Source organism: Barbatula barbatula, assembly GCF_947034865.1.
Source record: "Barbatula barbatula genome assembly, chromosome: 15".
Classification (NCBI taxonomy): domain Eukaryota; kingdom Metazoa; phylum Chordata; class Actinopteri; order Cypriniformes; family Nemacheilidae; genus Barbatula; species Barbatula barbatula.
Genome location: NC_136778.1, coordinates 3,643,087 through 3,655,191, shown reverse-complemented (window position 1 = coordinate 3,655,191; position 12,105 = coordinate 3,643,087). Strand labels below are relative to the sequence as shown.

Below are 12,105 nucleotides of genomic sequence, written 5' to 3'. Positions count from 1 at the left end.
AACACACTTGCTTCGTTCTTAAATGAATCAGCTGTTTAGAATGAGTTAGTTGAATGATTCACTGACTCAAAACAAAAGATTGCCGCCACCTAGCTTCACATTCAAAGTAAACCTAACATTTTCCTTTATAAGCATTGCTATAAATGCAATTTGTCGCAGTATAATATGCAGTATAATTTCATATTGAAATGACACACCTTTTCACTTTTTGGCAGATCCAACTGGACTTTCTTTGCATGTGAACACCAGTTTAATCAATTCTGTATTAAGGGTCAAGCTGAGCGTTGATTAAAATGCATCCAAATAGCATTTTCTTTGATAAATTCAGCGTAAAACATTGGAGGGGCAGTTTGGATGAAAACTGTTAATGAGACGGATGTCTGTTGGTATGGATGAAAGGATGGAAAACTGTCTTTTGTGAGGTTTTGTACTTGCTCTTGGAGTGTGGCCACAGTCACGCATGGAAACTCCTGCCTTGCCCTTATTATCTATTAAGTCGTTGGCTTTTGACACTAAAACCATGGAAAGAGGACACACCAATGTCATGTGTGCCAATGTATTTATCTTCATATTAGGGTGGTGAAATAGAGAATAAGCTTGTGTGTGTTTACCAGTTAAGCTCTTAAATATATTTTGTTATTTTGGATTCCTTTAATATATCTATCTCCTTCTGTAATTGCATTAAGCTTAATGTGTGAAAACATGGCTATTTGATTGTTTAGCTTCTGCATGGAAGAATGACTCAATTTGGTCTTTAAATGTGATGCATTGCAAAAGAGATAATCCTCTTGCCTTAGAGGTAACAGATAAGAGATTTGAGCTTTTCCAACGCAGTAAGATGTAGTCCGGGAACATCCACCCCGCTGAGACTGAGTCGGGTCTCTAATTATGTACTGAAGACGGCCTCAAGAAAGTAGGTTAGCTCCTCTTATTGAATTTCATAGCTCTGACTCAAAAGGCAGTCTGTTTTATATCTTCACATATCATTTTCATGTGTGTGAGACGTACAGAACTATTAATATTCAGTTTTTAACACTAGCGAGCATTAAACAGATGACATTTGTGCAAATTAACTTTACAGGTAGGAATTCGATTTTTGAACTTGTTGAATTCAGTAAAATTTTTATAGCACTTGCATCAAAGCAGCTGTTCAAGAAAACCAAAACCAAGAAATAAACATACACAAATTATGTACAAGTAATATGATACAGAGAAGCAAATGCATACATTGACACACACCACACAAATGTATGAAATCTGAACACACAAAGATCAGAAATAAGGAAATATTTGTTCAATCCATCGTGATCTGATGCTTTAGCAGAGGAAAGAAAACTATTTTAGTTTAAGTGGCTGTTTCCCCGTATTCAGACCAAATCCTTGGTTATTTTTCCAAAGTGTTATCCATTTAAAACGGAAAGAAAATGTCTCAGTTATTTTATGTAATAGCGACTTCTGCTGATTGTGGGTTTTGGCATCTTTAAGTGAAATTTCACAGTGTTAAGCTCAGCGCTTGTGACTGTTGTACACGACTCAAACAGGGTTGACTTATTTTCAGCGTAGAATCATTAGAGCTACCAATGTAGACAATTTTAGTTTTGCAAACCATGTTTTTTGTGTTCTCTTTTCTTACTTTCTGCTTATTTTAGTATACACTAGAAGCAGTCATGTATGAGACGCTTAAATATCAAGGACACCTATATTAATATAGCGTTATTTAGTATTTTGTTTTGCATAAATACGTGGTATATTAAAACTAGGCAGAATCTCTATATTCACCAATCTGAATCCAGTTCATTGTATAATACTAATAGACATATTTAGAAGTAATCTATGTTATGTAGACACACTTTTCTGTTAAAAGTGTTTATAAAGTAGACCAAAACAACAGAAATATTGTCTGTATTTGCTGAATTAAGCAATTCTCAGATTCTCAGATTCAAATGCTTCAATGTCATTCAATAAGACATTGGATTTAAAAAGAGGCAAAATTTCTCTTGCAGTGAATGAAGTGAGAACTGAATGAGGTCAGTACTCCGTAATCCTCTCTCATCCAAACACCAGACCGTTTTATTCTTATCCGGCAGGGCCATTTCACCACTTTAAACCAAACGGTTCCATATGTTTGTTGGCGCTATAAAGGGACCGTGTACATAGACTTTCCTTTATGTGGACCCTCTTTCATCTGTTTGGGAGTCAGATGTGAGCCATTACGGCAGTGTTGATGGGCCTTTTGTGCTGGATGTGAACCTGGACGTTCGCGTCGGTTCTCTTTTATTGTGACCCCTCAGGGCTGGAGCGTCTGTCGTCGGGCTCCAGCTGTAGAACCTAATTGTCGATCTTGTCTCCATTTGTCACATCTGTGTTTGTTGTGTGTAAGCAGACAAAAAGTCATTATAATTGTATTTACTTTCCAGATAGATCATCTTTTTAAATGTTTAAGGTACTTATTTCATATATTACATGTGTTGAGAGCATTACCATGTCTGGATATAGAGATAATGTGCATGGCCTCACAACCCGTGAATGAAACCTGACACGGCGTGCGGGGAAAGAGGGTTTTAAAGAGCATGTATGATGAATGAGGAACACGTACATGCTAGTACCATGTTACCTCATTTATCTTAGCGGCGAGTAGAAGCATTCATCTTTCATCTCAATGGAAGGAGATAAACGAATTACAGAGAAAAAAAGAGGAACAGGATGCAGTGCAGTCAATGGGGTCTGACTGACGTTAGCTTACTGGATATGGATATAGATCAATACACATGCAGTCATAGTGCTGCTGGTGCTTGAATAAAGTTCCTGATGGCGACGGGATGGAAAAATAACACAGGAAGTGAACACATCATAAATGCTTTAGGAGGAAACAATCGATTGTCTCGCCACCGAGCCGGGTATTTGAGAACATGTGTGATTGAACTGTTTAAGGTGCTTTATGTGAAACAATCACGTGACTTTACCACACATCACTTACGTCTGATTGGCTGGAATAAACTGGAAGTGGAAATTAAAGGCGGTGTGCAAAGGTGATGGATTGGGAATGCTAACGGAAAGCTTTCTCCCGAGCGTATTGGGCTCAATGTGCCCTTGAAGTGTATCTTGTGTCTAGTTTTGTTTTGACGTAACCTTAGCAGCTCTTTTAGGTCCTAGCTCACCATTAAGTGATTATAAAATATGCTGTTACATGATATTCGCATGCGCATGTGCTCTGATCTGCTTGAGTTCTCTGTTTCACTGAAGGTCCATCAATGTCACAAGCATCAGTTGCAGTTCTTGGCATGCATGATGAATTAAAGGGACAGGTCACCCAAAAATAAAATTTCTGTCATCATTTACTCACCCTCGAGTTGTTCCAAAACTGTACACATGTCTTTGTTCTGATGAACACAGAGAAACAGTTCTTGGCCACCATTGACTACCAAAGTAGGACAAATGACAATGATAGTCAATAGTGCCCCAGAACAGTTTGCTGTTCTACATTCTTCAAGATATTTAGTTTGTGTTCAACAGAACAAATAAATGTATAAAGCAATTTTTCTACTATAGCAGTCAATGGTGACCAAGAACAGTTTGGCTACACGCATTCACCATTCACATGGGTGAACTGTTCCTTTAATCCTACTATAAATTACAGTCTCTTGAAGGCCTAAAGCTAAAAAATAGTTTGCTTATCAGTTCATGATGTCCGATGCCTTAGCTAACGTTAATGATACTAAGCTGTGTTGCTTTCTTTCTTCTGCAGAACATAAAAGAAGATACTTTGAAGAACTTTGGTAACCAAACAGCATTTGTCCCCATTGACTTTCATTGTATGGACACAACACCACTGAGACATTTCTCAAAATATCTCTTTTCTGTTCCACAGACGAAAGATTCATATACAGATTTTAAACTACAAGAGAGTGAATAAATGATGCCCGAAGTTTTATTTTCGGTGAACTATCCCTTTAAGATTCAGCTTTTTAGCAGCGTAAAGGATGAAGGAACATTGTTGATGAGCCTCATGCACCATTTCGTTTGTTTGTTTGTTGGTTGGTTGCTTTCTGCTTCCTTTCATAACAAGAACACAAGTCCCACGTAAGCATTCAAGTCCCCTTGAGTACACACAAACACACGTACAGTGGCTCAGCATTTCTTTTCCCCGGGCTGATAATTATCCTCTTCAGTTTGAAAACACACTGCATCATCTCTCATTAAAGCACTGCTGATTCGTGCGTTTTTGAGCCCCGGTTTAGCATCTTTACTACACTAGCATTAGCCCTTACGGCAGGCGGAGATTACGCACGATATTCCACACACCATCTGGCTGTCTGTTCACTAACATCAGCCCTGTTGTCAAGCTAAGAGCTAGAACATGATATGACAAGCCCAGGTGGACATTTGTGTCCCTGGGCCAGAAAATCAGTCACAAGGGTCAATTTTCAAAATTGAGATTTATACATCAACGAATATCTTCTTTATTGAGCATTCAGATGATGTTTGGTTTGTTATGTGTAGCAGGCCGTTGCTAAACAGTTAAGTTGTAACGTCTCTATTGGCTTTCTGCTATAGTGACGTTGTGGAGAGTAGATGAACCCGAAAGCGGAATTCTAAGCTCTACATAGATACCAAACTTGAGTGGGTAAATCCCTAAGAGCGGACATCAGCGAGTGAAGTTTGTAGGCGTGTTTCCGGCCATTTTTGTTCACAATTCAGTTCACAAAAATAAAGCTTTGATGTATTTACGGTAGGATATTTACAAAATATCTTAATGGAACATGATGTTTACTTAATATCCTAATGTCTTTTTGCATAAAAGAACAATTTATAATTTTGACCCATACAATGTATCGTTGGCTATTGGTACAAATATACCTGTGCTACTTATGGTCCAGGGTCACATAAGCACATATGCAGTAATTTGTGCAATGCATACAATCTTTAAAAGCTTGGTTTGTATATATGTATTGTTCAGTCTTCGGAAACTGAACAATACATATTTGTGGCTAATTTGTTTACTTTATTATGTCTAAATTGTCCTTAGTTCACCCAAAAATGAAATGATTATATTCTCGCTGTTAAAGCACTTTATTTCAAACCTGTATCACTGTCTTTCATGCGTGAAACATTAGACATAATGGTGATCTGCTCTATATTTCCAATATAATGAAAGTGAATGGGGACAGGGCCTGACAAGCACTTTAAAAGTATTATAAACATATGTATATGCTTAAAATACATACTCTGTATATTACCAGTCGCTATTTATTGTATAAAAAAAGTAGGCATTTTCCTTGTGTGTTTATACAGTGTTGTTACGAACAAAGTGAGTACATTTTTATCTCACTATCTAAACCAAAAATGGGAGAAGTTAAAATGTTTAAAGCAATGGTTGGTCCATTTGGCCAGGAAAGTTTGCATTTAAAACGTATGCAGCCTGTTTGTTTTGAAGTATTTGTCAATGTCATTCTTGAAAAAGTTTTCACAAGAGGACAGTTTATGTCAGAGCAGTTGAGCTCAGCTGACAGAGCGTTAGTTCTGCGCCGGTCCACTCATGTTTCAGGGGGCTGACCGTGACCCTCCTCTCAAAACTAGTTACATCAACTTCTTACCGTGTCGCTGTGGAATTCCTGGAAGTCGATGATGCAACAGCAGGCTGGAAATACTGACTGCTGACAGAACTGGTGTGGTGTGTCGGGATGAGTTTTACAGAGTCTCAACCCAGTCTCCCAACAACATCCATAAATCATGTTGTAAATAAAACAACAGGATTGTTTACTTGTTTACCACTGGCTGTGGGTGGGTTATCATATGATTTAAACAGCCAATAGAATGCACTGTGAGGTCATATTCTCTGTGCCCTTAAATGTTCTTCAGAACTGTGAACCACCCGATTTAAACTTGTCATAAAATTGACCACGTTCAGGAGAAAACCTTTACTACTTTTAAGATCCGATCATGTTCTCACGTCATAATGTGCCTTATCTTTTATTGGACTCGTCTTGGACCTAGGCCATCACAAGAATGGACGATCATGGCCCTGGAGTTCCACATTGGTCCCTAGCAACCGTCTTTTTGGCGCCAGGCTAATAGTGACGAGCATAGCAGTGAAATATAAGAGCGGCTGGTAAATATGTGCTAACGTGCAAGACCACCAGGGCCACGAGTAGGCGGCACACACTTATCCATATGACATCAGAGAGTGTTTTGATACACTAGATATGATAAACTTACATGTGTATTCGTCCAGAATCATGTGCCTGATTGCTCAATGATTCTCAGCAGCTTGTTGTTGAGCAACCAGTCTCGATGCTTTACTTTTAGAAAGTTAACTAGTCACAACTAGCGGCATCAGGCTTACAGTATCTGGTTTACCCAGACCAGACAAATTTTTCAGGGGGAACATTTCTTGAAAGATATGTTCTTGCATAAAAAAACTGCTATAAATCGCAAAACAAAAGGGTTTTGAGATATGCTTTTTTAAAGTTGATAAACTAGTCTGAGGGTCTTACATCTTTACAAAGATATTCCAATTGTACACACAATTATTATTATTTATTGTTCCTTAGTACCTATTTTATACTTAAGAAAGCAATTCTGATTCAACAGGAAGTTTCTCAATTACTAAAAAAATTAAACATGCATCAATTCGTTAATAATATGAATACATGTGAAATAAATAAATAGCATAAAGTTCCTTGTTTATAATATGAATACATATGAAATAAATAAAGAGCATAAAGTTCCTTGTTTATAATATGAGTACATATGAAATAAATAAAGAGCATAAAGTTCCCACGGTTAATCTCCCAATTTGACCCAACTGCATCACAACAAGGCAAATAAACCCCGTTCCCAGGAATTCTGGGAAAACATGTCTATCTTTTCTGTCTTTCCTCTCATCGTCACTTTCATAAACCATCTGAGTACTTTCACTTGTTCGCAGGCGCTCTTTTCATGTTGCTATATAAAAATAAACATGTGTATTCCCGCTCTGATCAGCTGTCACAGGTCGAACACCACACAGAGAAGAGCGGCTGTAATAACACACGCTAATTTGATGACATGTTTTGTGACGGTGTCCTTGTGGATGTCATGCTTACGGTGGAGGCCGCTAGCAGTCTTTACAGCGAGAAGTCTGGTGTGTGCTGAAGTGACATGTAAGGTGTCACAGAATGTTAACTCAAAGTGTGTGTATCTTTGGGAGTGTGAGTGTCTGCGGCAATTCACACTGCAAAGTCAGGAGTCTTTGACTGAGCTAGCGTAGCCGCAGAAGCTGAGCAAGCACAGTTAGTCAAGAGTCTTTGCTAATCATTTCTGTTTTTGTGTAAATTATTTGTATTGGTTAAGACCCAAGAGCGGTAACGTTAACTGTATGGGTATCCACACCAACGGTGATAATGTTATGTTTACTTTTAGCATAGGTGCGTCAACATTTCTAACGTGCTTGCTTACCCTTTAAATGAAGATGGATTTTGATTGGCTGTCAGTGTTTAAACATTTTTACACTGGGAAAAAATTGCTCATCTCAACAATTTTGTTGGACTGTATCGTTATAGTTGGGGTGTCCATAAAATGAAAGCCAATGGGGCCAATGTTGTTTGGTTACCATTACCAACATTCTTTAAAATATTTTCTTTTGTGTTCTGCAGAACTCATGCACGCTTGGAATGACATGAGGGGGAATAACAAAGGAGTTTAAATGTTTAGGTAATTTTTGCAAAGCAAATAGCATGCTGCGAGAGACAGGTGTCTCTCTGTCTGTCTTTGTCAACAGGATATACTTTTTCTTTTTTAAGGTGGGGTGGGTGATTTGGAAAGGTGCTAACTTGACCTGAAATAATAATCCCACCCTCTATCCCATCACATGAACACTAATTACAAACTAAATCCATTAAATTCTTCTCGAAGCATGTACATACCTGTCTATAAGAAAAAGAGCAACCATGGTATCGTCTTTCAGACCCTCCGGCAGGGAGCTGTCTCCATCGCGTAAAAGCTGAACCGATGTTAATTCAAGTTTTTCCTCTTTCATGATCCAGATGTTTTTTCATCTCTGCTTTTTCAAAAACTGACTTTCGTTTTGTAGATTTACTTGTTGTCGGTTCCGCAGGAAAGTTTGATTGTTGCTGATTGTCCGCCATTGACCACATGACCACTTAAAGCGTTTGGCCAGAACGTTTTGATTGGGGGAACGTTTTTTGGTCCTAGGACTTTCACAGATCATATATAATTATAAAAATATGATTTGACCACTTTACTTCTTGTTTGCTTGATTTGGCCACTTTACTTCTTGTTTGCAGAATGTAAAGAGATTTCCAAGAGATTTTTTTCTGGACAGGATCACCTTTAAAGCGATAGTTCACCCAAAAAAAAAAAAATTCTGTCACTACTCACCCTCTTGTTGTTCCTAACCTGTATGAATTTCTTATATATTTATATAGATATATTTGGAAGAATGTAAGCGATGACAGTTCTGGGGCACCATAGTGGGAAACATTATTGTTATCTGTTTTTTCTGTTGAACACCAAAGTAGATATTTAGGAAAGCAAACAGTTCTGGGGCACCATTGACTACTTTCCTACTTTAGTAGTCAATGATGCCCCAAAACTGTCGGTTGATAATGTTCTTCCAAATGTCTTTTGAACAGTTTCTGTTCAACGAACAAAGAGATCGTTCCATCTGTCCAAATGTGTTTGTTAGACATACCACAGGTATAAAAACGTATCGCAGTGAATCTGACAGAAACACAGCGAGAAACCCAAATCACATGAAAGTGTACTGCAGCAGCTCATCGATCTACACAAACAGAGCTTCAACCTTAAAAAGGCAAAGACTTATCACAGCCCACCCTGACGCTTCCAGACCTCCAACATCATAAACTACAACAAAAAGTATGCATATCTGATCTGTATCTATGATACAATCTATATTGTGGTTGATTGATCCCGACACCGTAGTTCAGCAGTAAAAGACAGCAGACGCTCATCTGTGAGTTGAGAATTGGGACTGGAGCACCCGTAGCCGCGGGCTCCAGCAGTCCTGCTTTCCTCTGACTCTCTCTCCTCCACCACAGTGTAAATTAAAGCCAGATGAGGTTATTCTGAGCGTCTCAATCCAACCTTAAGGAATGGCCCCCCCTGCCCATTGTGCTACACGGCACGCAAAAGGAGTTTTAGAGATCTCTTTACTATATAAGGATAGAGGGTGAAAATATGCTATTCTAAAATCTTTCGTCATGTTGATAACTGCAGGGCTGTAAAATCATGGGTTAGTTATGTGTGTGTTCATAGAAAACACTTTTTGACAAGAGGTTCATTTATGTTTTGGGCACATCAAACTTATCAGATTCAAGTCACTGATGCTTGCACACAAGACTATTACTGGATCTGCGCCGGCATACTTTCACACCCTCCTACACCCCATCAAGAACCCGGTGTTCATCGAACCTGCCGTGCCTTGTATTGCCTTCTCAAAGGGGCAGTAAATCGCTTTCTTGATCGCTCATTCTCCTTCACAACTCCTTCTTGGTGGAACATTCTTCCTAACTCGGTCCGGTCGACCACATCTCTCACAACCTTCAAAAAACTACTTAAAATCCATCTTTTCTTTGAATACATGACAGACAAATAAAAAAAAGAACACTAACCCTCCCTTGTTCTCTTAACAGGTAGTGGTCTGGGTTTTGTTGAAACTGGTAACTTTGTATTAGCACTTATTGTATTATTGCTCCTGTATGACATATCGCTTATTGCTCCCTGAACTCTCTGTAAGTCGCTTTGGATAAAAGCGTCTGCAAAATGAGTAAATGTAAACTAGAATCAAAAGCGAAACAATTTTGGTCCTATCTGCAAAGCCAGGTGTTTCCCTTTAACTAATATTTTGTTTGTGCCATGCCATGTGTAGACAGGTGTTGTGTGTGTATGCCAGACTGTTATGTCAACACCGGGACGCATTGTAGAGATCTTATTAGAGCCGAGAATATGACTGTGAATTACAGAAGGTTATAATTTTTTTTGCATGCAAAGTCTTTTTGAACAAATTTGAACAAATAATGTTTGTAACATAATGACAATGTTGGTAACAAATGAGTTCTTATTCCAAAAGATTGTTTGATCATGTGACCATATCTCATGACACTCGCACATATTTCTGATGCCATAATGGGACTTTTTATTGGTTGTTGACTGACTCGTATGCAAATTTGTCCTCAAGTGTGTAAAACGAACAATAAAGATTAATCTTTTCGTATGCTATTTTATGGGAAATAATGTAATATTAATGGTTTGTTTTCTATTTACTCGTCAACTACCCATATACTGTAGTGTACAAGTACAGCACGACCTTGAACAAAAGTCCAATGAACGTTTTCTGATTTTCAATGCAAGTTAGTCAGTGTTTATCATGACGTGTTGCCTGGCAGGGTTTGTCTCTAAAAAGGGATGAAGGATAGGTTATAAACCCTGGTGCATTATGGGATGCCAGCATCCCAACAAGAGTAGATTTGCACTCCAGTTTGAATCATGAGTTGTTGTTGTTGTTTTAACAGATATGTTGTAATCCTTTACTAAGCCCATTGCACCCCTTGTGGCATACTGTTGCATCAGGGTTTACAAACATATTTTACTTCCATGATGCATCTAAGTGACACAATTATGTTTGTAATAAAGGGTTGGCTTTAAATAAACTAATAAAAAGCTGTTATTGGTCGGGCTGCATGATGGACTGAAAAAGCCAAATTGAGAATGATAGATAAATAGACAAAATATTTTTGCTCTGTGAAACTGCCCTCAGTGCCGTTTTTTTATTAGACCCAAAGACATAATAATAATACAATTGTCAGAATATTTATTTTTGAATAAACCTAATTTAAAAGCATAAATTGTATATGTGAGGTACTCCTTGATCCGTTGAATTGCTTAGATACAACATAGTGAATGTTTTTATTTATTAAATGTTTGATTTACTTTGTATTCTCCATGTGTATTAAAATATAAAAAATGACGACATCCTGTATGCGTTTATATTTCAAATAAATGTTTATTTTCCTGTACCACCAGCTGTAAGAAAAAGAACTGAAACTAACCAGCGTCTCTGTGTGTTAATATACCCAAATGTAAATTCTCATTCTCTTTCCGTTCAGATCACTCCAGCTCCAGCGGCATGCTGTCCTTCCAGCCCCTGCGTCCTCAGGGTCCCATCCCCACGGCTCACGTCATGCCATCACCCTCAAGCTCCAAGCTCAGCGCACCCTCTGTCCCCACCAGCCCCTGGAGCAGCTGCCAGCTTCCTTCTCCCCTCGACAGCCCCCTGGACATGAAAGACCCCCGGCCGGTCCGTCGTTGGTCTTCCCTCACCCGCCTCACAGGACAAGAAAAGGCTACCCCTTCCGGGAGAGCCTCATACCGCGTGGACCCGCACGGTTCATTGGATCGTGGTGTGCTGTACGGCTACCGTCAGGACCCCCTGTATTCAGACAGCTTCCTCTCCCAGAGCTTACATAAGCTATCCACCAACTCAGACTTTTCAAATAAATACGACCTGGGCAGCACTAATACCCTGGGTAAAACAGACTCGTCCTGTTCTTCTCCGGTCAAGCCCAGCACATTAGACCTCACCTATAGTGCCTTACCGGAGAGCAAGACCCCAACCATTGGTCTGGTGGGGCCTGGGCAGAGAAGTCCCTCACTGAGGCACCAGGCCGTGGGAGGATCACCCATCCAGCCCGCCGTACGAACTCAGATGTGGTTGAGCGAGCAGATGGAGTACCGCCCGGGACCCGACGGATGCGGGATGGGCACGTGGCAACAGGAACAGCAACAAAGAGAGAGGTTACGACAGGACACAGAGCTCCAACAGGTCAGTATAGAGAAAGTGCGATCGAATGCAGGGATTGCAAGGATTGAAAATGTGAAAGCCTGTCTGATATGTGCCTGGTTACATATGGGAGCAGTAAGAGAATTATTTTGTTTTTGCAAATTAAAGGAATGAAGATATGGTTTGTAAAAGTAAGCTCACAGCGCCCTCTGGTGGAGAAACACTGGAAAATAAATAGTTAAGGTCTTATCAAGCCAACAAAAACACGATTGTCACAATCTTTTCAATTTATAAACACACATTCT

The 12,105-nt window shown here is 39.2% G+C and overlaps 1 protein-coding gene across 3 annotated transcripts in view; it reads left to right on the top strand.

The window, feature by feature from the left end:
• Positions 1 to 12,105, top strand: part of cep85l (centrosomal protein 85L) — a 42,857-nt gene that overhangs the window by 10,340 nt on the left and 20,412 nt on the right. For all 3 annotated transcript variants that reach the window (XM_079474858.1, XM_079474859.1, XM_079474860.1), the window contains one exon: positions 11,127 to 11,842. In XM_079474858.1, coding sequence (XP_079330984.1) covers positions 11,127 to 11,842 — 716 coding nt within the window. The remainder of the gene's footprint in view (positions 1 to 11,126; positions 11,843 to 12,105) is intronic.